General features: G+C 35.0%; 1 protein-coding gene across 3 annotated transcripts; it reads left to right on the top strand.

Annotated features, from left to right (window-relative positions):
• Positions 1-603: 603 nt before the first annotated feature.
• Positions 604-24,866, top strand: zgc:113337 (uncharacterized protein LOC503741 homolog). Of its 3 annotated transcripts, none has more exons than XM_056465208.1 (9): positions 604-782; positions 3,001-3,113; positions 3,217-3,292; positions 3,363-3,683; positions 5,337-5,666; positions 11,387-11,671; positions 18,280-18,381; positions 19,342-19,402; positions 22,530-24,866. In XM_056465208.1, exons 3-8 carry the CDS (start codon positions 3,223-3,225, stop codon positions 19,398-19,400), a joined length of 1,167 nt encoding a protein of 388 aa, XP_056321183.1. In that variant the 5' UTR covers positions 604-782; positions 3,001-3,113; positions 3,217-3,222; the 3' UTR covers positions 19,401-19,402; positions 22,530-24,866. The 3 variants fall into 3 exon arrangements, with proteins under 3 accessions (XP_056321183.1, XP_056321185.1, XP_056321186.1); XM_056465210.1 differs by lacking the exon at positions 22,530-24,866 and adding an exon at positions 22,116-22,194; XM_056465211.1 differs by lacking the exons at positions 18,280-18,381; positions 19,342-19,402.
• Positions 24,867-24,957: the final 91 nt, after the last annotated feature.

Raw genomic sequence — 24,957 nt, 5'->3', positions numbered from 1 at the left:
TCCTTTTAAATGCTGATTTATTTAGGCTACATCAGTTCACTAACCAAGCGAACAACCTGTTCTTGTCCAAATTAAGGCAAAGTTGACAGTGAAAATGTCATTTGATGTCCTGAGGCGGTATTCAATTCCGCTGTGAAAAAGGTCTATTACAATGGTTTGTTGTCTTTTTTTAAAATGCAATGCAACATACAACCAGGCAACATGATCATGCATCATTTTAGGGCTTTTAAATATAAGCATCATAAGAAAAAATTGTAAATATGCACATTTAATATTTACACCACAGAAGTTAAGCCATTATAGGCAATTTACAAATGTGAATCTTATGTTTTCTAATGTTTATGCATGTTTTCATCTGTCCTTATACAAAACATCTGTTTATTTTGAGTTTAACTGCAAGGTACAAATATTTCACTTTCTAAATGTAAAACAAACTAATGTTCTGTGAAGATTAGGTTTAGGGGTAGTTTTAGATTTAGGGAATGGAAATGATTCTTTGGGTAAAAAAGTCTATTGCAAGTTCCCATAAATATAGAAATGTGTTTTAGTGTCTGTGTGTGTTTGTGTGTGTGTATGTGTGTGTGCGCCTTGGTGTGCAGAGATGCCTATGATGCCTGACAATGTAGGCAGCTCATTGAGTTTTGATGCGGCTCCACCATGTGCTTGACGCTGTGTTAGTGATGGGTGGAGAAAGGACTGCTTGCTGTCCAGTTGGTTCAGTGTGGATAAGAGTGTGTTGTGTTTGTACAGCTGAGAGCAGAGGGCATCTACACTACACAGAGGTATGTCAAAAGACATCATTATTACTCTTCCTTGTCTAATAGTCTGGCCAGTTCAGATTTCTTTCTCATTACTCACTTTCCCAAAAAAGGGAAACATTTTATGATATTTTAAATAATTTTGAGTGTCAGTTGTTTTAAAAAAAGTTTTAAAATATATAATATTCATTCAATTTTTTCATTTTATTTTATAGTGTTGAATTTTATAGTACTTTATCCTTGGGTAATAATATCAGCCTCTTAAAATGAATAAATAATAATTATTTATAATTATTATGGCAGGGGCTGCATTTGCTGAAATAAAATTATTATTTACCAATTGTTTATCATGAAACAATTATTAACTGATTTTTTTAAAACCTACAAAGAATTTTGCAAATATGTAGATTAAAACATTTTAAATGAAAATTACAACACATTGACTTAAACAGCAAAGATAAACAGATTTTCTTTTGTAAAGCTTCCTCAAACCATCTTTATTTAAAACTTTGAAAATAATGCTAAATTATTGAAACTTCAAAAAAAAAAACATTTGAAATATTTTGTTATATATTAGACCAACTTTCAACCTCTCAGTACTAGAAATATGTTATTTACTTTACAAAAATGGTTATATTCAAACACATTTTCTTTTATCATTAAAATGTCTTGTTTATAGTTCAGAAATGTATTTTTATGTATCCAATCCATGTAAACATATATTAAAGAACTCATATTATGCATTATAAAAGGTCATATATTAGTTTTGTGGGTCTCCATCAACAGGCTGATATGCATGCAAGGTCAAGAAACACTCATCTTCTTATAATATTTATTTTTACCTATCCCATCAACTCACAGATGATTCCTTATGGGAAATATACTATACTATACTATACTATACTATACTATACTATACTATACTATACTATACTATACTATACTATAGTATAACCATTTATTACCCCCATAAATGGAAGTCCCATCTCCTGCACTCCGCTAGTATTCTAATGGTAGGGTGGCTTAAAGTTTTCCCAGTTATATGGCAATGTTTTTGTCAACAGGAAATGGCTAAAGATGTGAAACCAAGGCGATTCATATAATTGACTAAGTTGTCTCTTTATAATATTCATTCATTCATTTTCTTTTCGGCTTAGTCCCTTTATTAATCTAGGGTCGCCACAGCAGAATGAACCGCCAACTTATCCAGCATATGTTTTACGCAGCAAATGCCCTTCCAGCCGCAAGCCATGGGAAATGTCCACACTCATACTCATACACTACGGTCAATTTTAGCATACCCAATTAACCTGTACCACATGTCTTTGGACTGTCGGGGAGACTGGAGCATCCGGAGTACAAAGGGTACAAACTCCACAAAGAAATGCCAACTGACTCAGCCGAGGCTCGAACCAGCGACCTTCTTGCTGTGAGGCTAACATGCTACCCTGCATCACCGCGTCACCCGTCTTTATTTATATATCAAGCAAACCAAATCTGAAAAATTAGTTATGTGTAACAACAATGAAATGACACAAGGAGAAAGTACTGAAATACTGAAATGTATTTAATATTTTATATAAAAGGGTTTTTGGTGATGGCAGCTTAAAGATGACTCTTATAGAATGAAGTCACATGCATTGCTCAGGTGTGATTTTTTTTACAGACTTCAACAGTGTAAAAATCTTGATGGTTCTGTGGCCCTCGTCTATCAAATTTGACCTTTATTTTGTATTTTCCATTGGATTTAAGTCAGGTGATTGGCCGGGCCATTCTACAGCTTGATTTTCTTTCTCTGAAAGCATTTGAGAATTCCTTGGCTGTGTTTTGGATAATAGTCTTGCTGAAATGACTACCCTCATTTCATCTTCATCATACTGCTAATGTAGATGTTGGACTGAAGCAACACATATTTATTTACAAGAGCAGAGGGTTGCTGAAGAACAACTGAGAGATTTCAGCTGCTGTCTGGGCTTTCACTGCTTTTTTACACCTCCCATTCTTCGTGTGTTCAATAATTTACCCCTGCTTAATTTCATTTTATTATGCATACATTTTGTTTTCTTTGCATATATGGATTTCGTTGGTTGTTGTCAACATCCGGGTAAAATTTAAAGTCGACAGCACATTTAGAAATATGTTTTCTGAGAAATATGGTGATGTGTTCAATGCTTATTTTCCCTGCTGTACTTATTTTCCTGTATTGTCTTTTTGTGCATTTTTTTCTATAATATGGTTACAGATGGCAGCCCTTCAGTAAGATGTTGGAAAAGACCCCAACTGATAAAAATCACCTTCACATTCATCGCACATTCAAATTCTCCTGGACTGTTAAATGCCCTCTCAATACAAAGGGTACAGACTATTTCAAGACATAAAGTATTCCTGATTAATAACTAAATTTAATTTATTGTCTGCTATAGTCTATGAATACATTATTTCCTTCTATTTCCTCTAGGCTAAAATGTTTGTGGTCTCCATGCCAAGATGTGTACAGATCTGTGTGTCTTTGGTAATGGTGTCCCGACTACAAGGTGTGCAGAAGTCTCATTGCCCTTTGAGTAAGTGTTTATCGGACATGGTCTCAGTATTGGTGTGTTTCAGGCAGGGTTTCAGCTCCAGCACGTCTGGAGGCTCTTGTTGAACAGCCCTTCACGCTGAGCTGTACGCTTGTCAAGGCTAGAGGAGAATCAGTGCATCAGATCCGCTGGCTGGATGTGCAGAATCAGACATTAATCTCATATCAGCCTGGTCAACAAGACAGCGTGAGCGGTCAACAGCATGTGGAGCTCGCTGCTTCTCCACGAGACGCCAGCGCCATCACCATCAAACGTGTGAGCCACAGGGACGAGGGATGTTACACTTGCATCTTTGATATTCATCCTAAAGGCTCAAGGGAAGGGCAGACTTGTCTTACTGTTACAGGTGAGTTTTGGACTAGATCTTTAAGCATCTGTAGTGGATATTGAAATGAAACAAACCACAATTGCTTATATTTTGTTATATAGATCATTGCTTAGTCCTATTTAAAGTTAAACAAACAGTAATAAAAGAGCTGTTTTAAGCATATTTTGTGAGTTATTTTGAAACATACAGTGGTGGAAAAAGTATTGAGATTATTACCGAAAAAGCAAGTTGAATTTGGTTCTGAGGGAAAAAATTATGCTCTCTGTCTTAACTGGAGAAAGACTCAAAGAGTGAAAAAAACTGAAAGAAAGGTGATGTTTTCTGTAGCAGGAGTGTGGTCTCTTATAAAACTGCATGGCAAAGTGAGTGGGAATGTTTATCAGAAGCTCCTTTCAGCACAATGTGCTTCCTTCCCTGCATTCATCACTCAATCAGCCAGCAATTTTATGCAGGACAATGAGCCCTGTCACACAGAAAAACAGGTAAAGCTGCTCCATGAAGATAGAAAATAGTGAAATAATGAAATGACCAGTCCAGGGTCCTGATTCAAACCTCATTGAAAATATCTGTAAAATCCATGGCAACTAAGTTATGGCTGTGAAACCACTACAGTCAGTGAACTGAAGAGAGTGAAGAAATTTAAGATCACAGCAGAGCAGTGTGCTTATCTGTAAAAAAAAAAATCTGTTATTTTACAGATTTTTTTTCCAGCAGATGGCGTGCTGGAAAAAACCCCATAAAATAACGGTCATTAAATTACAGACATTTAGCGTGAAATAACTAATGTTAAATTACAGACATTTCCTTAAATTTGAATTTCCGTAAAATTTCTGTAATTTACCATCTGTTATTTTTCGGTAAATTTCTGTAATTTACCTTCTGTTATTTTATGGTAAATTTCTGTAATTTACCATCTGTTATTTTTTGCAAAATTTCTGTAATTTACTGCCCATTATTTTATGGTTAATTTCTGTGATTTACCGTCGGTTCTTTTATGTTAAATTTCTGTAATTTACCGCCTTTTATTTTATGGTAAATTTCAGTAATTTAACAGCTGTTATTTTATGATTTTTTTCCGGCACCCCAGCTGCCTGAAATCAAAAAAAAGTAAAATAACAAATTTTGTTCACACTGAGCTTTGTTCCAAACTTTCACATTGAAGACTATTAGTAAACGCTCTACATTGAATCTTTACTCCTCTTGCCTCAAGGTGGATTAGCAAATGATTCTAGACTGGTGTGTTGGTGTGTGTGCCTGCCTCCTTGCCTGAAATGCTGGTTCACACTCCACTCTGATCAGTTACTATTAATAATTAAAACTAACAAACAAATAAGATTGTATGAAGAATTTGTGGAAGAACAGGTTGCTGGTCCACCTTATAGTTTTGGATATTGTGTTGTGGACACTGCAATGTTCATGCAAGCGAGAAGCAGCAGCAGAATCATGAATATCAAGTATCTAAAAAAAAAAAATATATATATATATATATATATATATATATATATATATATATATATATATATATATATATATATATATATATATATGTATATGTATAAATATCAAATATCTCAATATTTCATGAATTCACTACCACTTTACTGTTTCTTGGACGAATGTGAATGTTGCTGTTTTGTTAGTCAACAGTAACTTATTTTCATTGTTTTACAGCAACTGTGATTCCAGAGGGCAATAAGACTGCGGTGGGTGGAAAACAAATCACTCTGGCCTGTCGGTACGGCCTGCCAGAGAAAGTCAAGCAGGTTTTGTGGAAGAAGATTGTGACTAAAGCAGAATCCCGTGAAGTTGCCTTTTTTGCCAAGCAGAGTGACCCTGTGATTGAAGAAGAGTTTGTGGAGCGTGTGAGTCTGAGCCCTTCCCTGTCTGATACACAGCTCACACTATGGCCAGTCCAATCAGAAGATGAGGCCTGCTACATCTGTGAGTTTCACACATACCCAGATGGCATGAAGAGCGCCACCAGCTGCCTTACTGTGTTTGGTAAGTCTCAAAATGTTTGACCACTGTTACTATCAAATATAAATATTAACTGAGTTTAACGATTTAAATGATTTATTCAGAGGGAGTTCCTGGTAAACAACTCTCTAATTCAAATGATTAATTCAGAGAGAATTTCCAATAAGCAACTCACTGATTTGTATGAGCCATTTAGAGTGAATCTTCAGTAAACAACTCACTGATTCAAATCATCTGTTCAAAGTGAATCTCTGGTAAACAACTCACTGATTCAAATGATTAATTTAGAGCGAGTCTTCAGTAAACAGCTCATTGATTCAAATGATCTGTTCAAATGCACTTACCCTCAATCCTTCAATTTTGACCAAGGGATTGAGTCGGCTTTATAGGTCCACTCCAGCACCTATATGTCCCCGAATGCAATGTGATTGTAATGTCCCAACAGTGTAGTTCCCAAGTGCTCAAGGGATTAGGACATTCCATTTAAACCCATTCAATGTTATGCAAGTTGTGAACACTTGTGTGAGGTTTTCACTCCTCCGGGGGAAGGAGATGGAGGGAGGGTAGCCAGAGCATACAAAATTGGACTGGAATGCAGCCTTAGATTAGAATGATCCTTTAAGAGTGAGTAAACAACTCACTGATTTAAGTAATCTGTTCACAGTGATTCATTCAGAGTGAGTCTCCAGTAAACAACTTGCTGATTCAAGCAATCTGTTCAAAATGAGATTTCAGGTAACTCACTGATTCAAGTGATCCATTTATAGTGAGTCTACATTAAACAACTCATTCAAATGATTCATTTTGAGTAAGTCTACAGTAAACAATTCATTAAAGTAATTTGTTTAGAGTGAGTCTACAGTAAACAACTTGCTGATTCAAGTGATTCATTTAGAGTGAGTCTACAACAAACAATTTGCTGATTCAAGTGGTCTATTTAGAGTGAGTCTACAGTAAACAACTCACTCATTCAAGTGATTCATTTAGAGTGAGTCTACAGTAAACAACTTGCTGATTCAAGTGATCCATTTAGAGTGAGTCTACAGTAAACAACTCATTCATGTGATTCATTTAGAGTGAGTCTACAGTAAACAACTTGTTGATTCAAGTGATTCATTTAGAGTGAGTCTACAACAAACAATTTGCTGATTTAGGTGGTCTATTTAGAGTGAGTCTACAGTAAACAACTCATTCATTCAAGTGATTCGTTTAGAGTGAGTCTACAGTAAACAACTTGCTGATTCAAGTGATCCATTTAGAGTGAGTCTACAGTAAACAACTCATTCATGTGATTCATTTAGAGTGAGTCTACAGTAAACAACTTGTTGATTCAAGTGATTCATTTAGAGTGAGTCTACAGTAAACAACTCATTCAAGAGATTAATTTAGAATGAGTCTACAGTAAACAACTCACACATTCAAGGGATTAATTTAGAGTGAGTCTATAGTTAACAACTTGCTGATTCGAGTGTTCCATTTGGATGGAGTCCAGTAAAGATTTACTGGATTTACAAACTGATGTGAATGAGGTTCAGTACATGTTTCACGTGTTTTCACTTTAATTGTAATGAATGATCTTTGTGATTATTAGAGTATGACAAGTGTTGGTACTTTCCTGCAAAATAAACATTCAACTGTAAATACTTTTAAGCAAATTCAAGTAATATCGAAGATGAGGACTTAATACTGGAGTAATATTTTATTAGTGTATCTGTACTTTTACTCAAGCGCCTGATTTGGATAATTAGTCCGCTGGCAGTATTTGATTCTTGGACTCGGAATTCTGTGAAAATGTAGTTCAAATCCATTTAAGTGCATGGATCTGCTAGAGCTGTAGCACAGAGAGGGCAGGACGAGGCTGAATACACACAGAACTGTGGAAATGAGGACAACAGACAGAGAGGGAGAGAGGGATGTGAAAGAAACTGATTGTGGGAGGGTGTGACTGTGAGATCTATGATTTATTCAGACTGTGGCCAAAGTGAATGACTGTGTCACTGTTCCACTAACACAGGGCTTCTCTCTATGTGCTGCTGTCATTCCCCTGCCTTGTCTCTCTCAGATTGATGTGCACTTCTGCTCTGTGTGCTGTTGTGTTTGTTCAAAACTACAGGATTTAGCAAGTAAAACTTACCTAAAGTCTTTTACTCAACATAATTTAGTTTCAAAGCTGTCTGATTTTATTTCTTCAGAAACATAAATTAACATAAAGAAAACATTCTGAAGCAGGTTTTGTTTGTACATTGAAAGCTGTTGAGGGTCCAAAATAACTTGCATATACTTACATTGACTTTCATTGCATTTCAAATTTTGACAGTTGAAGTTAATAATATTAGCCCTTATGAGATTATTTTTCAAATATTTCTGAAGTGTTGTTTGATAAAGCAAAGAAATTTGTGAATATTTCCTCTTACTTTTTCTTCTAGAAAGTCTTTAAGTTTAGCTGGACAAAAAAGTAACTATGGTTAGCCCAGTGATACTGAAATGATCAGTGTGTTCTTTCATCATGGCAAAGACAAAATAAATAATTAATTATTAAACTACTATGTTTAATAATGTGTTAGAAAATAATCTCTCTGTTAAACATCATTTAGCAAATATATATATATATTTTTTTTATCATAATTGATAATAGCCAATAATCAGCCATAACTGGTTAATAATTTTAACTTTAACTGGATGTTTTTAAAAGAAAGGTCAGGTTCAATATACAATAAAGTGTAAGTAAATCCTGACATTTTCATACATTATTTTGTTATTTAATTAAATTCATCTCTTACTCATACCATTCTGGTATTTGGGGTCATTATTTTGTAAGAATTTTATAAGAATAATTGCTTATTCACTGTAGGAATGACAAGCGTAATCCTCTTTTTGTGCCAGTGCTGTGGTCTGAATGGGCATCTCTGTAGCTTTGAACTTCTGACGAAAGTATGTGGGCTGTGAACACTCAGAAATGGCATGCAGATCTGTTAGTTCACAAAGCCAACTCTTGGTTTCTAAGCCAACACAAATGCTGATTATTCAGTGGAGTTAATGCATGAGTATATCTTGGGATTTGGCTGGTTAGTCTGGCTTTGTTTGCCCTAGCTCGTAGATGCTGTTAAGGCAGTAACCTTGTCTTTTAGCTTTTATGCAAATGTTGTTTTGATTCGTCTGAATCAGTAGATTACCAAAACAACCTTTTTTTAAAAGTAGATAAAATTGCACGGATTAATTGTTTACCTAAAAAAATAACAATGTGCCCTAGCAAAATAAACATTGTAAATGTTGATGTCACATGGACTTTAAAGAGGACCTATTTATGCCCCTTTTACCAAGAGGTAAAATAAGTCTCTGAAGTCCCTAGAGTGTGTATGTGACATTTCATCTCAAAATACTCAACAAATAATGTTTTATAACTTTGAACTTTGAAGCTGCCCCTTTTAGGTTTTAATTCTAATTTTGGGTCTACCGGTTTAAATTCAAATGAGCTTATGCTCCCAGCCCTCTTTTCAAAAGAAAGCAGAGCTGCAAATGTATTTTGCTGCATCCCGATTCGCATACTATCCGTCCTTAATAGGATTTGAAAATATAATTAGTCTGTCATTAGTATGTTGAAAAAAGTTTTGGTAGAAATTCGAAATATAGAACCGTCTATACTCTACAAATTTTTTAAACAAAACTGATGTCCTACGCTAATGAGGGGACTTTCCCCCTCTGATAACATGGCATTTTCCACAGCATTAAGGCCCAATCCCAATTCTGTTTTTGTTCTCCTTCCCATTCCGCTTGGCCCTTGAAACGTGTGAAGGGGAAGGGCTTCGAAATTTACCCCTAAGAAATAGGACACCACTACAACACCTGCACACATCATCATATGTTATTGCGATCGCTTCATATGAGATCAGAAAATCACGACTGCTGTAGTTATTCCAGTTGCTTTACTTTTTGGTATTTACCTTCAGGAAATCACTGAAGGCATATATAATGTGATCATAATGATTTAAAGCGGCAATATGATCCTAACTGTACTGCGCATTTACACAGTGGCCATACTCATCTATGTAAACACACAAAAAACAACATTAAAGGTCATCTATGGTGAAAAATCTTTTCAAGCTGTTTGTACAGACATGTGTGTAGGTATAGTGTATAGACTGTCATGTTGGGGTGAAATAAACACACCCAGTCCATTTTTTTCGATTTAACAACATAAAAACGGTGGACCAATTGGAGCGGTTTTCAGAGCGTCTGCATATCCTCAGTTTGTTGTTTCACGTCCGCCTATTTCAGCGCGTGAGTCAAAGCGATATCACTAAAGGAACACCCTTGCTCTTTTTTAGATGCAAGGCTCATTGGGTTCAACACAAGATCAACATTCACCACATGATCGCTCTAATCGCAATTATTGTTTGTAACTTTAGGTAGGTTTGCAAACATGTGTACTTTTCAGTGCGTCTACCTTAAATTTCAGCCGTTTGCATTTCTCGCGGTCACAGAAGCTCCCTATGATCTTAACATACCTGCCAACACTCTTGTTTTTCCCGGGAATCTCCCGTATTTCAGACCCATCTCCCGACCCACCTCCCGTATTGTTCTGTCTCCCAGAAAACTCCCAGAATCACCAATCAATCCCACCGCCCCCCCGCCCCTCAGCTTTTTGGTTCAGTCCCCATGCGCACCAACGCACAACCTTCTTCATACTTGCTCCCCAGTTTGCGCACATAAAAAAGATCATTCACAGCCACTTGACTTTTCTGACAGGGTATTCGAGTGACAGAATATTCTGGGAATATAGTGGAGCTATTATGGATTGTAGAGGTTTTTATTTTAGCATTTTTTTTTTTATTAAGCATGACCGTAAAACACAAACTCGGTTATGAATGTATTAAAACATAGGCTTGTTTGTCGTAAAAATTCGTAATAATGACAAAAAAAAAACACTACTTTGTTGATCTCCTACTCCCGGTTGCAGCTATGCTGCTGTTGTGTCTGGTGTATTCTGTGAAATTTTCTTACCCCTTCTGGGAAATTTTCTTACTCCTTAGATCTGAAAAATCTCCATTCGAAGGGGTAAAATTGGGATTGGGCCTAAGTTTGAGGTGTTGTGCAGTTTTTTCAATAATCAAAAAACCAGAGTTAATTATTTTGCTTATACTTAATATGCTTAAAGACACTGTTCAAATGTTGTATTTCAAGACATTTGTCAGGTTTGTGGCCTCAAAGTGCTTCTGTGTGTAGAGTTAGTTTCCTACAAACCTCATCTGACCTCAAACCTCATTTTTGGGCTGTTGTAGCTGTGTAGAAACTGAAATAATTCAGTGTAGTGATATGGAATTGTAATGCAGTCAAAACCTGCTTGGATCTACTTTATGCTGCCTTAATGCTGCCTCATAATATTTAACTAGATATTTTTCAAGATACTTGTATTGAGCTTAAAGTGCAATTTAAAAACTTAAACTAGATTAATCAGGTTAATTAAGCAAGTTAGGGTAATTAGGAAAGTCATTGTATAACGATGGTTTGTTCTGTAGACAATCAAAAACAAATATTGCTTAAGGAAGCTAATAATGTTAAAATTAATATTAGAAAAATATAAAACTGCTTTTATTCTAGTTGAAATGAAACATATGACTTACTCCAGAAGAAAAAGTATTAACAAAAATACTGTGATAAATTATTTGCTCTGTTCACATCATTTGGGAAATATGTGAAAACTCACTTGAAAACTCCAAATTTTGACTTCAACTGTACATTTTCAGTCCTGCCTAAACCTCAAGTAAGCTACAAGACCACATCGCCAGGAGTAATCGAGGCCAACTGTACAGCCGTGGCCCGACCAAAGGCTGAAATAGTGTGGAATGTGGAGGGGAATGACAGAACCATCGGTCCGCCTGTTACCACCGATGTCCAGCAGAGTGACGGGACGACTCTGGTCATCAGCACCTTGACCATCCAGGCCGGACTCCTGAAGGATGTCTCTGTCAAATGTCTGGTTCATCATAAAGGACTGGAGAGGGCCATTGCTGTTTCCATGAACACTAAAAGTGAGTGAAATCTGTTTTAAACTATATATTAATTTGATAAGATTCTTTTTTTTGTTAGAAAGTATGTGTAGTATGGTCTTTATCATGAATATTGATGGCAACTCTCACCATGAGAGAAAGAAATTACACACTTTATAATTTAACGAATAAACTTTATTTGATTGATATTTGTTAGTTAAACATAAATCAGACAAATAAGAACGAGATTTATGTAGTAATATCAATAAATCAAATGTGTTTTAAATGTTTCTTATTAATTCATCTGTTTTGTGCAGCATTGAGCTGCTTCAATTTTGCCCCTGAATTTTGAGTAAACTAATCCCATAGAATTTAACTAGATGGATCTGTGTTTTTCTACAGCTAGATATGTTTATACCATATTCATCTCTTTTTTTATTAATTAAATCTAATAGTATCTAATTTTAAGCAATTTAGATTGGAATTTGACAACATATAATTAACAAAACTGACAAATTAAATAAAATCAAAAGGTTCCAAACAGCTTATAATAAACTTCATTGTGATTTTTTTTGAGTGTTATGTGCCATCAGTGTGTGACTGGGAGTAAATAAGAACTTTTTTTGTTTGTCTTTATTTACAACTTAGTCTATAATATAAAGATAAATAATTAAGGTCAACAACTCACTGTGGTCCACATACAGTAAATGAGGTATCAAGGGCATGACCCAACAGTATCCATTATTTACAAAATTGTCTCTACCAATAGTTGCTGTCAACTCTCATCAATCTAGACATGCTGAAAGGGTCAAATCGAATTCTCTTCTCAAGTCGTACCTCGCCATAACATATATGGACAACATATTGGCTGTCTTTCCCTGCTGTAACAACTTTTTTCTTTCAAAGTATTTTGTCAACTTTTATTTATTATTATTTTTTTCAAAATGTTTTGCTTTAATAGTAATGATTTCCAACTATTATGAAAAAAAAGAGATTAAAGAATTACTCTGTCATATCCAGTCAGCGTTTGTTTTTCCGCAAAAAGCCTAATTTCATTTTGTGATGTGACTTTTACGCCATGGGACGTACTTGATTTATTGACGTGTATGAGATTTATTCATCTTTTTAAAAGCGCAATAGAGAATTTGTGCTTTTCTGAGTCTGAACACAGACATGAACGCCACTGAAGAAGGCGCGCATGAGCTCACATTATTCTTGTTCAGTGGTTGCTCTTCATCTACGTAGCAAAGTTCAACAGGAGTCATTTTATGCAGTTATTTTATGTTTTGCTCTGATTAACTGCAGAAATTGCAGATATCAGCTCAAAAAAAAATTCTCAAAATTGGACTTTCAATCAAAACGTTAATAAATAATTGACGACCAATGCCGAAGCTAAAGGAATTGCTTCAAAGAATGGGACAGAAGATAACACGATCATCATGTGTGTGTGTGTGTGCGTGTGCGTTTGTGTGTTTGTGTGTTTGTGTGTGTGTGCATGCGTGCGTGCGTGCGTGCGTGCGTGTGTGTGTGTGAATGAGAGAGAGCACATCCGCATGGTGCTTCATAACAATAACAATGCTTCAAGTTGCTTGTTATAGTTGTCTGTAGCATTCAGCTTCATGTTTTTTGAGAGGCATATTTAATCGCTGTACATTTTACATTCTTCCTTGGCCCAATATGTACCTGCCATGTGTATAGAAAGAATGCTCATATAATATATGAAACACAATCAGTAGTAGGCAAATATATTGGGTGAATATGTTTGTAAATTTGACTTTTGACTTTGAAAGATTGAGTGCCTCACCAGCCACAAACCTCACTGCATGTCATTGGTAAACTAGCAGTTTTCCGTATTTTGTGATATAATATAGTAATATTAGCAGTCACCTGTGTTGGGGAGGTTATTGTGGAAATGTAATAGATTATAAATTACAAATTACTCTATTTAAAATGTAATAAGTAGTGTACCTTTTTGATTACTTTATAAAAGTAAAGTAACTGATTACATTTTGATTACTTTTAAATTTCTAATGGATATTTTCAACTAAATCATTTTCAAGCATTTACACCAAGCAGGTAATAATAGTACTAATAGTAATTACCATAGTATACTTCAGCCTTTACTACAGTAAACTATATATATATATATATATATATATATATATATATATATATATATATATATATATATATATATATATATATATATATATATATATATATATATATATATATATATATATATATATAAACCCTCTCTCCCTCAGTCATCTTTCTATCAAGCAAGTTTCTCATGTTAGCCTAATTGTTTGGCGACATCACAGACCAGTTTGTGGTCGACCACTGAAAAACAGGAAGAAGAAGAAATCATCATTCTCGCCATCATATGGATTTACTTTCATCGGCTAGACACCGGCCTCACAGCTCTGTGAATTTAGGTGCCTTCACTTATTAATCCGCAATCGGTAAATGTAGCTTGTGTGGACGCTTTTACAGTCTATGGTAGCGACACTACTGCTCAACACTGTTAATGTGATGAAATCGCTTTGGCCAGAAGAGTCTGTTGGTGCCCTGAATTTTACAAATCGATGACTTTGTGAGTCATGATATATCATTCAAAATGAAAGGGTCTGTTTTTATTTCTGTACACTTACAATCACGACAAAAATCATTTGCTTTTATAAAATAAAGAAAGGCTAGGTTACATACCTGCAGATGCTTCCTCAGGTTCGACATTGAAGCCTTTGGTGTTGAAAGTATTTTAACAGCTGGCAAACAAATTTTGCACTGAACTGTTATATATGTGCCCTTCTCAGATTTCAGAGTGAATTTATTTTTAAATTTCCAGCAATGAAATGCATTTTTGTCACTGGCCATGGTGGCAGTTTGCAGATTGGTTGTAGTAGCCTAATGCTTTCAGCGGCAGAGAGGATTATTGTAACTGGTAGACGTGGTGGACTGCAATCAAACCGGAAAACCAATCAAAAGCATAATGGCATTGCTTTAATAAATGGCCTTAGCAGAAGGCATTGTGCTTATCAAAAACATGCAAAGCAACAGATTAATATTATTCAACATACTTAGATGTAACCTCATTTGTCATCTTTAACATTTTCATAAGTAACTGTAATTTAATTACACATTTTTTTCTCAGTAACTGTAACGAATTACTGTTACTTTTATTTTGTAATTAAATTACATAATGCCGTTACATGTAACTAGTTACTCCCCAACACTGACAGTCACTAATACTAATACCTGCCCACTCACAAGTCACAAAAAAATGTTTTCACACAATACACTAAACATTGTTTTACATATATGAAACAAGCTGTAACTTGAAGTGACGCTGACAACAGGTGTGCAAATCCAAACGCAGGATTTATTAAACAGAATAGCAATGGTCAACACAGGGGCAAACAGATGTATACAGGCAAATCTAGAGTCATTGTCAAATATCAGGCGAGTGGTCCGAAGGCAGGCAGCAGACAGGAGTAAAACAAGAAAACAAGGCTAGGGTCTAGCACGGCAGGGCAAAACAAGGAAAAGACTCAGCAACATGTGTGTGTTTGAGAGATGTATATATAGTCTGTGTAATTAGTCCTGAACCGCTTCAGCTGTGTCTGTTTGCAGTCATGGGGATCTAGGGCAGGAGTGTGAGTGGTGTATGACTGAATATGTTGCGATCTGCATGTTTACCAGCGATCCGCACAGGTTGGATCGCACTGGTGATTGTGACAGATTTTCAATGACCGGTGTGCCAAGCTTGTGGCATCATATTCAAAAAGACTTGAAGCTGTAATTACTGCCAATGGTGCATAAACAAAGTATTGAGCAAAGGCTGTGAATACTTATGTACATGTGATTTTTCAGGTTTTTTATTTTTAATAAATTTGCAACAATTTAAATTTTTTTTTTTTTTTTCACATTGTCATTATGGGGTATTGTGTGTAGAATTTAGAATTGATCATTGTGTACAATGATTAGAATCATTGTACACAAATCTCTTTTTTTATTGTACACAAACTGAGTTACTATTGTTTAGCAAATTCCAAACAAAGCTTTATGGATTTTATGTTGGTATATGTTGCATAACATTCTGTATAGCAATATATTGATTGAGCTCAGAGAATTTGTTGTATTGTGAAAAACTGCTTTAGATTTCAACAGTAAAAACCTGGCAAGTTGTAAAAATGTCTTGATTTTAAATAGTTATCTACCATTGGACAGAAGTGCTCAGGAAACAAACCTTTAAAGCCAAGAAAATACTTCTGTAGTTTTTAAAAAAGGGTGGAATGGGAATAGATCTTAATCACAAAGCACTGCAGAGTTGTCCTAAGGCTGTCATAACACGCAGCCTGGTTATATCAGTTTAAATATGATACACGCATTCCTTGGGTTATTTGTTAAGCCCCTGTATATAATGTACAGTAGAGTTAGTTAAACGCGTGCTGTTTAATTTGACGTGGATTTATCTCTGTCTTAAACTTTCTTCAGCTACTGGACACTTTTGGCCCTGTGGAATTTTGAAAAGTAAACTTATTGTTGGAGGATGATCATTGTTTGAAAACTCTTCACACGCTAGAATTTTTTATCCACAAAAGAAATGTCCATCTGTGGACTTATCCACATGAACATGTCCACAGTTAAGTTGGCATAAACAAACAATTAGTAATACGATTATTATGATATTCGTTCATCTTTGTTAAGATTAGTTAATGTGATTTAAGTTATTTAAGTTATAATGTTATTGTACATTAACTAATGTCAACAAGTACAACTTTGGATTTTAATAATACATTAGTAAATGCATAGTTGAACTATGATTAATAAATGCTTTACAAGATTATTCATACTTAGTTGATGTTAGTAAATACATTTACTTATGGTATTGTGAGTGTGATATTGCATGTATACTACAGTTCAATGGCATAATCGTGTATATAAAAAAGAAAATCAAACACAGAGAGTCTAAAAATCCTTTTGTATGAGGCATATCTTCCACTATTCATTCACATCTGCAGTTGACATCAGAACAGCAGAAGCCGTTGCTCATTCACTAACATCACTTTAGAGCTAGTGTGTAAGAAATCATTAAGCTGTATTCCCCCTCCTAACCAGAAGGAGGTGCTCCTGTCTTCTCGCACAACAGGATCCCATTTCTATGCTTCCTCCTGAACAGTGGATGGCACCACTTACTCACCATCTGCTGTGTGCCACCACTCAAGCTTGATTAGCTACACCTGTGTTTTGCTCTATATAAGTGTGTGTGTTACAAGCCACTGTGTTCAGTCTTGAGCTATTACTGCCTGGTGTTCTCCAGATTGTCTAGAGAAGCAAAGTGACACTTTACTAGTCTGCCTTTTTTGACCATCATGTCTTATTGGTTTTACTTGTTTACTCAAAGCTCGGCTTCAGTCATTTCTGTTGTACTTTACATTTTATTTTTCAAGTGAAGGTCATTTGTTAATTTTTTTTCTGAAACCAAAGTCTCAAGTTCCCTTATTATCTTCTGCTCATGGGTTCATCTGTAAAGGAGTTTGCTCAGCAGGGAGAAGCCCCAGCTTTGTGTCCAAGAGACCCGGCTTCAATCCTCACCTACACTGACACGTTACATAGTATTTGAATGATTCTCTAGCGTAATGTCTAAAGTGAAGACAAAACAGGTAATTTTGCCTGTTTTAAGATTATAAGGCTGAACGGCATGTTGTTTCTCTCTTGCAATCGGGAGATCACAATAATTATCTCTGAAAAAGCCAAAGCAACACAGTCCCTAGCATTACCAGATTACTGCTGTGTTTTAAATAAAGAAAAAATGCTGAACACATGGGCATTTCTTCTTTCTTTCTGTTTACTCAACTAGTCTGCAGTAGCGAAAACAGGAGACTCATTAGAAACAGATGGCCATCTCTGGTTTTAAGACTTTAAGATGAGTCCCATCTCACTCTCAGTACACTACAATTACTATGGTATAAAAACAGCACTACAACATACAAAAGAGAAAGATCGACTTAGAAAGTCACTTACCTGTTTTTTTAAATGATTTGATTGGTTGTAGTTTAAAATTACTCTGTATTTTTAGTGTGCTCAGTATGATAGGCTAATGGCTGCCGATGCGCTGTCTCTTAGAAATTATAAATATTTTAAAATAGGCACTATCCTTATAAATAAACTGCATAGTTGCAGTCTAAACAACTACATTCTCACATAAAAATGCATCAAAGGTACATTATGTTGCGCAAAAGCAGCAATATTTGTCAAACTGTTGAGTGTCCTCTGCTATGTGGGCGGAGTAATACACAAAGGTGAAGGGTGAAGAGGCTGGACGAGTGCTGTTACTGGAAGAATATTGCACGGCTAACAGCCAATCAGATTAAAAAACCAGACAGAACTGTTGTGTAAATAAATAAATAAATAAATATATATATATATATATACAGTATATATATATATATATATATATATATATATATATATATATATATATATATATATATATATATATATAACATCCAGTAACAGAATATTCTGAAGTCTGATTATTCTGTCATTCCTGAAGTGAAATAATAACAAAAAGATTAATAAGAAAAAAATCTCTAAAGTATCAATAAAGCATTAAAGGATTGTCTTTCACTGTTTTTCCTCATCAGTTGGCACAGCTCTCGCCATCCTGATCTCTGTGACTACAGTTGCTTTTCTTCTGGTCCTCTGCCTGTGTTTCTGTTTGTGGAAGTGTGTCCTGCGCAAGGATGGTCAGTATTTATGCCAGCACAATCTTATATTGAAATCAAACAAAATAACCAATTTGTAAGATCTCATCCCATATAACTGCTTATCTAGAACAGGCTGATATGATTGTTCCTGAAATTAGTTTTGAACAATAAATAATTCTCAGTTTTGTCTATGAAATTAACATCACCAAAAATAGCGTGCAATAAAAAATCATAAAACATATCTTATGACATTAGGATTTTTTTGTTTTATTTTACCAGACTGGTGTGCTTCTAGAGTTTTTAAGCTCCAAAATGTGTGCGTATATTTGAATGAACACCAAAGTTATTTCATGATTTAAATACTTTTATTTATGATCCTTGACATTTAAAAAAAAAAAAGAGTCAAATTTAAGTCTGTAACAGAGTCTGGTTTTTGTGGTATAATTTTCTGTTTTATGGCTTTCTTGATCCATTAAAACACAATAGCCTCTTTCACTGCTTCATTACTTTATAAACTGTTATATTTGAACTTGATTTACATCATAAATAGGTGTATGAGATTTATTATATTATGGGTGTGTTTGTGTGTGCACTGTTAGCAAATTTTGCAAACTACACAGTATTTAACTGTAATATGAACTGTATTTTGCTGTAGAACAGTTGTGCAGTATGTTACTGTATTTTAAAGTTGCATTGTGAAAATGACTAAATATTTTACAGCAAAGATATGCATGCAATTCTGTTAAAACATGTCCAGCAAGATAAATGGTGCTGTAAATATAAATACAGTGTTTTTGCTGCAATTAATTTACAGTAAGTTACTGGCGAACTGCTGCCTGTAAGTTACTGTAGATTCTACAGGAATTTGTTAACAGTGTGTGTAAAAAAACACAACACTTGAAATAATAGATTGAACTGAATTAATGAGTAAACTATTGATCCGTATCACAATATGGCTCCTCATGCTTTTATGTGTATGCCTCTGTTCTACATGCGCAGAGCCTGAAGAGCACCAGCTACCGAGAAGAGGCCGAGAAAACAGAGAAGCAGACAGCTAAATGTAGGTGTTTCCCAGAATGCAGAGCAGGAAGTGCAAAACATCTTCCTGTGACCAATTTCTGCTTCATTGTCAGGGCCTGTAGTGTCAAACAAGACAAAAATTGACTGACCCAGTCTGATATTGATCTTACTAGCGGATTAGTCCGGAACTAGCGACATAGTCAGGTTACTACTGTTCATCAGATTTAAAGAGATAATTTGCCCAAAAATGAAAATTCTGTCATTATTTACTCATCCTCCACTTGTTCCAAACCTGTTTGGTTTTCTTTCTTTTGTTGAACACAAAAGATATACTGAAGAATGCTGGAAAAAAACAGACATTAGGTGCTTTACACTGTAACAAACCCTTTTTTAAAAGTTTCATTCACAAACATAAAGAGAACATGTGAATCCAATTTCAGCAAACAAATACATTTAAAACAAAACAATCAAACAAATCAGATGTCATAACTAAACAAGAATTAATAAAAAAATTTAAAACTCAAATTTTCCAAAAAATATCCAACATTAACTTAAGACTAGCAACCTCAAAGAACAACAAAGCATGATAAAGTAAGAATTAAATAAAATACAAACAAAAATAAAGCTTGATGACTGGAAGTGAAGTCTTCCTCTCTTCTCTGGGGATCCATTTTTCTAGCCAATTTGCGATAGCGCAACTCGCTGCAGGTGTGTCAAGGTGGACCTATCAGACACCAGGAAACAAACAGTGAGTGACTTCATGACACACACACACAGAGAAAGCCATAACAACACCTAGATTGGTCTATACTATAATGCTTTGTTTTATGACCTTCCAGCAAAATCTCTAAACAGATTATAGTACATTCCTATGCTTTCACCATCCCAGGTGTCATTGGAAATCACTGCCAACATTTTAGTGAAACGTGAAATACATTGCTCCAGCGACCTTTCCTTGCAGCTAATGATGACAAATCTACGGTAGCCGTGAAGTGCAAAACAACATTACAAAGTGTGAAATACTTTTACGAAGCCCGTGACAAATTTACATTTTTACCTATCATAAGACACAATTACATAGGAAAAACGATTTTACCAAGGATGAAACAAATTTCCATTTTAGAAAAAAATTTAACAAGACGCAAATCACTTTTACCAGTCCAGAAACAAATTTAAAATGACAGATTCTTTTCTGAAAGGGAATGTACCACACACCAGAAGTGACACGCGGAAAAGTGTTGTTGTCATTGGTGAGCGTGGTAAATTCTTGTTGTGGAGTACATGCCGTAAATAAAGTTTATGGTGACCATGGAATGCGGTCGAGGGTTGTTTTGCCTGTTTTGTGGCAAACACATGAGCAGTTAACGCGGTTTTGCTTTACGTGTGGTCGGTGTTTGGAGTTTCTAAATGTCGCGGACCAGACATACTGCATCAATGTGTTCAATATTTTAACGAGGGCCACTCGTTCACTGTAATTGTTGACATCCCTGGTAGCAAAGAATTCTGGCCCAGATTTGGCATAAAGCTGGCACAGCAGGCATTCTTCTGGCACTGGCATACATCATGTGGGCCGCTTCGAGAAAACACGTGGCCATGAAGCTTTATGGGTATATCAAACTCATTGCAGTCATGACACACCAACATATCTGGCCCAGTTATGGGTTGTTAACTATGGCTTGAACACTGTACAAGGTGAGCTACTAAGCAAACTGACCATGGCAGAAAAATCATCCATATAGAGATAAGCAAGTGAGGCACAACTGATTACAAATCATAGAAGCTTTTAAGGGTTTTGAGGTATTCATTGGGTGCCATGCACAAATAATCTTTTATTCCTTGATAATATGTCCAAGTAAGTAACTTAATGTAAAAAAGGAACAAAAGTTGTCAACGCCGTACTTCTCTGTAGAGTTCATTTCACTCACATACTGGAAAACACGTTGAAGCACATTTACACAGTTTCACAAAAATGTAACCCTGGGCATGTACCTCCAATGTACCTACCTGTGTTGGCTTTCACAGTTACTTTGGCATCCTATCAATGGTTGAATTGATTTTAAAATTCTTATTTTAACATTTAAAGCACTACATGGGACTTCAACGGAGAATCAGTGCTCTCTTTTAAGTGTATATGAAGAGTTCAGATGCAAAAACCTCTAAGTGCTATCTGAAATGTTCTCCTTTATAATAATGTAAAATTATCTCATCTCTCATTCTCGAGCTGTAGATGCTCTGTTTAACTGTTTTCTCTCTAGTGAAGGGTTCAGTTTTTACACTTACAAAGTCCACCATGTAAACAGCAAATGTGCTATGGTGCGACGCAACTGACTCTTAAAGGGAATTTGAGATGAGAGGGATTTTTCCATCCTTATATTATCAAAAGTGGATTCTAACTTGCCCTTAATGCGTTTGCGCCCTGCGCTTTGCACTTTGTGCATAAATCGTCAAAACAGAGCCCTACATGTGTCACAGTCACCAGCAATCTAGCCCATACCGATCGCTGGTAGACTTACAGATCTCATAAAACGACAAATCTGCCGGTATATGGACTACAAGGTCCAGTCATGCACCACACACACACAACCGGTTTCTGATCCTGACTGATTAGACTCAGCTGATGCTGCTTTGTAAGATTGATTACAAGGACTATAAAAACAGCACAAACATGTGTTGTTAAACTAAATAGTGTACATTATGATGTGTTTTCCTTGCCTTCCGTGTTTTTGAACCTTGCATTGTTTTGTTTGTTCTAGCTTGTCTGCTGCCTGCCTTCGGACCATTTGCCTGTTATTTTGACTATGAATCTGGATCTCTTGTATACATTTGTTTGCCTGACCATTCTATTTAATAAACCTGCGTTTGGATCCACACTCCCTGTTGTCAGCAACTACTTCACATTACAACATGATTGTCTATGATTGATGTGGGACATAACTATTGACTTAATAATATTTCTTTTCTACAATGAATGTCAGTGGATGACTTTTTCTACTATTCTTCAGTATATCTTCGTTCAGAAGATATAGAAGAAAGAAACTAAAACAGGTTTGGATTAAGTGGAGGATGAGTAAATTGTGGGAGAAGTACCATTTTTGGCAGAAAAATCTCTTTAACATACAGTATATATGATATTCCTACTTGTTACAGTTACATCTGTATTTCCACAGAATCGTTCTGATTGTGGCAGACTGAAGCTGCAGTTCTCTTTACAATATGGACTTGCTGAGACACCCGTGAAGATCTCTTGTCATCAAGTTTCCTACATTTCCTGCCAAAGAAAACCAGTGACACATCTCTACACGAGGAACGATGACACATTTCAAACAATTTGTAAATCAATCACTAATTTGAAGTTTGCATTATAGAGGCCAATTTAATTACCATAAATCTGTTTTAATATTGGCATCTATAACTTCTCAGATTCTGTGGAAAAACTAGCTATTCACTCATATAAAGTGTAAGAAATGTGCAGATATAATTACTGTAAGTAATTACAATGCTAGCACAAATTTCAGTGTCTTTTGTAAATAGTATGGTTCTGTTGTATCTTTCCTGATGCTAATATTATGATCAAATATATTCCTTCGTAGTTTCTTATAATAATGATTTCACTCTACCCCTTTACTTTTAATGTTGAAATTCAGACTGCTGATGAAATGATATATGTCCTGTGAGGTAGGCATGTTGTAATGGTACAAAAAAAGCTGATGTTTTTGATCTGTCTGTCCTTTTGGTTTGTATTTTGTGACAACTTGTCCTGTTTTAGGTTTGTTTAAATGTCTTTGGTCAGTGTGCCATTTGTATTGCATTCAGCAAGCTGATCGGTGGTTTTAGGTTTAAATGACATTAGTCACTCATAAAATGAGCCACACTAACACCACAGTCACACCAGAGCTTGTTTTAAGCCAATCAGACCTGCAAAATGTGACAACACCCTGTCATTCATCAGCCATTGGCCTTATCCTAAGCTACATTGAAAATGAAAAGAATGAAGAAAATCTTCTAAAAATCAGCATTTTTCTCAGCCTACAATATCGTCACCTATCTGCGTTCTAAATTATTTTGAGATATTGAGCTTCAGAGTTTTTGCATTCCATATAGCAAGCAAGATGTGTGTAACAGTTAACATGACAGAGACCCTAAACTTACTCTAAATGTGATTTATCAAAGTTCTCTTACATTTGCAAATTGGAGTGTAAAACCCATGGTAAATGCAGATAGAACCTTCTAATTCTTAAAAGTCATTTTCTATCTGGCAGATCATTCATTAAAGCATTACTTTTCAAGAAATACAATCAAAAATATATATAATTTGGTGTTGTAACAATATTTTGATGCTTGAGAAAGTTAACTTTTTGCTTTCTATAACATTTATTTCATATTTTAGGATGATTTTTTTTCTTGTTCAAATTAAGCATACAAGGCTGTGCTAAAGATTTTGTCCAGTGCAGCCGTTAATTAGATCTAATTAATATGTTAATATTTATTAAATTATATGCCTTATATGAATTATTGAATTATATTTATTGAATTATATGCCCCATGAATTAAATTAAGTATTTGCCCATCAAGGCTTAATATTAAATTTAAAGACTTTAAAAGAAAACATACAATGAGCAAATGAGTTTAATAAACACTGAAAAATGTTTTACTGACTATATATACACAAATATAAATATTTTACATTTAATATAGTATTTTTTTAATACTCGTTTCTTTTTCAACAATGTAAAATTTAAAATTTTATCTCAAGAAATGCTTCTAAATCTTTCACATTTACACACATCTCAGTTTTATGTGGTGCGGCATTATTTAGCCGACTCTGATTTTGTGTGATTTTGTCTTTCTGGTCTTTCCCGCTGTCAGTGGAACAGTCCGGTGAAATGACAAAGAAAGCTGATCCTGATTGGTCCTCATGCATGCATTACAAATGCTGATTGGCTCACAGGAAAAACCTTATAGAGCCAAGCTAGAGGTCAACTTTGTAGATAAACCGTTTGTGCTTTTTAATAAAAGGTTTTAAAATGTAAACAACTCATACAAAAACATCACATCATGTAAATAAAATGTCAATAAATAAGAAAATGTGACGAAATTTTGACGAAAATGCCAGATAGAACCTTACAATTCTAAGGTGATGAGATGTTTATGTTCAGTTATTTCACTTTAAAGACAAAGAAAATAACCTATTAATCATCAAAAAAGTAAAATCACTAAACCTGTACGCACAGGAGCCTGAGCAAAATGCTCATTTTAGAATAAGATTTTCACATTTCAGAGGTTTTTGCATCTGAACATTTTAAATGTACTTTGATACCACTGAGAGGTCATGACCAACTTCTCAAAGCATTCACTACAGCAGTGGAAATGCATTATCTGTAGTCTGATTTGGGATGAAATGGATTGCAAATATTGTAGATCTGCTGACTTTATAACTAGAAAATCAGACATGCATGTGCAAGCCTTATAATGATAAAAACTAATAAAAAAAGATTGTTGTCTTATCTATGGTAAATGGCTTTTCATATTCCTTGGTTTATGAGAATATTCACCACACTTAAAATTGATAAATTTACTCAGAATTCTGTTAGTTCT

This window comes from Danio aesculapii, chromosome 9, assembly GCF_903798145.1.
Source record: "Danio aesculapii chromosome 9, fDanAes4.1, whole genome shotgun sequence".
Lineage (NCBI taxonomy): Eukaryota > Metazoa > Chordata > Actinopteri > Cypriniformes > Danionidae > Danio > Danio aesculapii.
The sequence above is the reverse complement of the archived record's forward strand: the minus strand, read 5'-3'. Positions and strand labels throughout refer to the sequence as shown.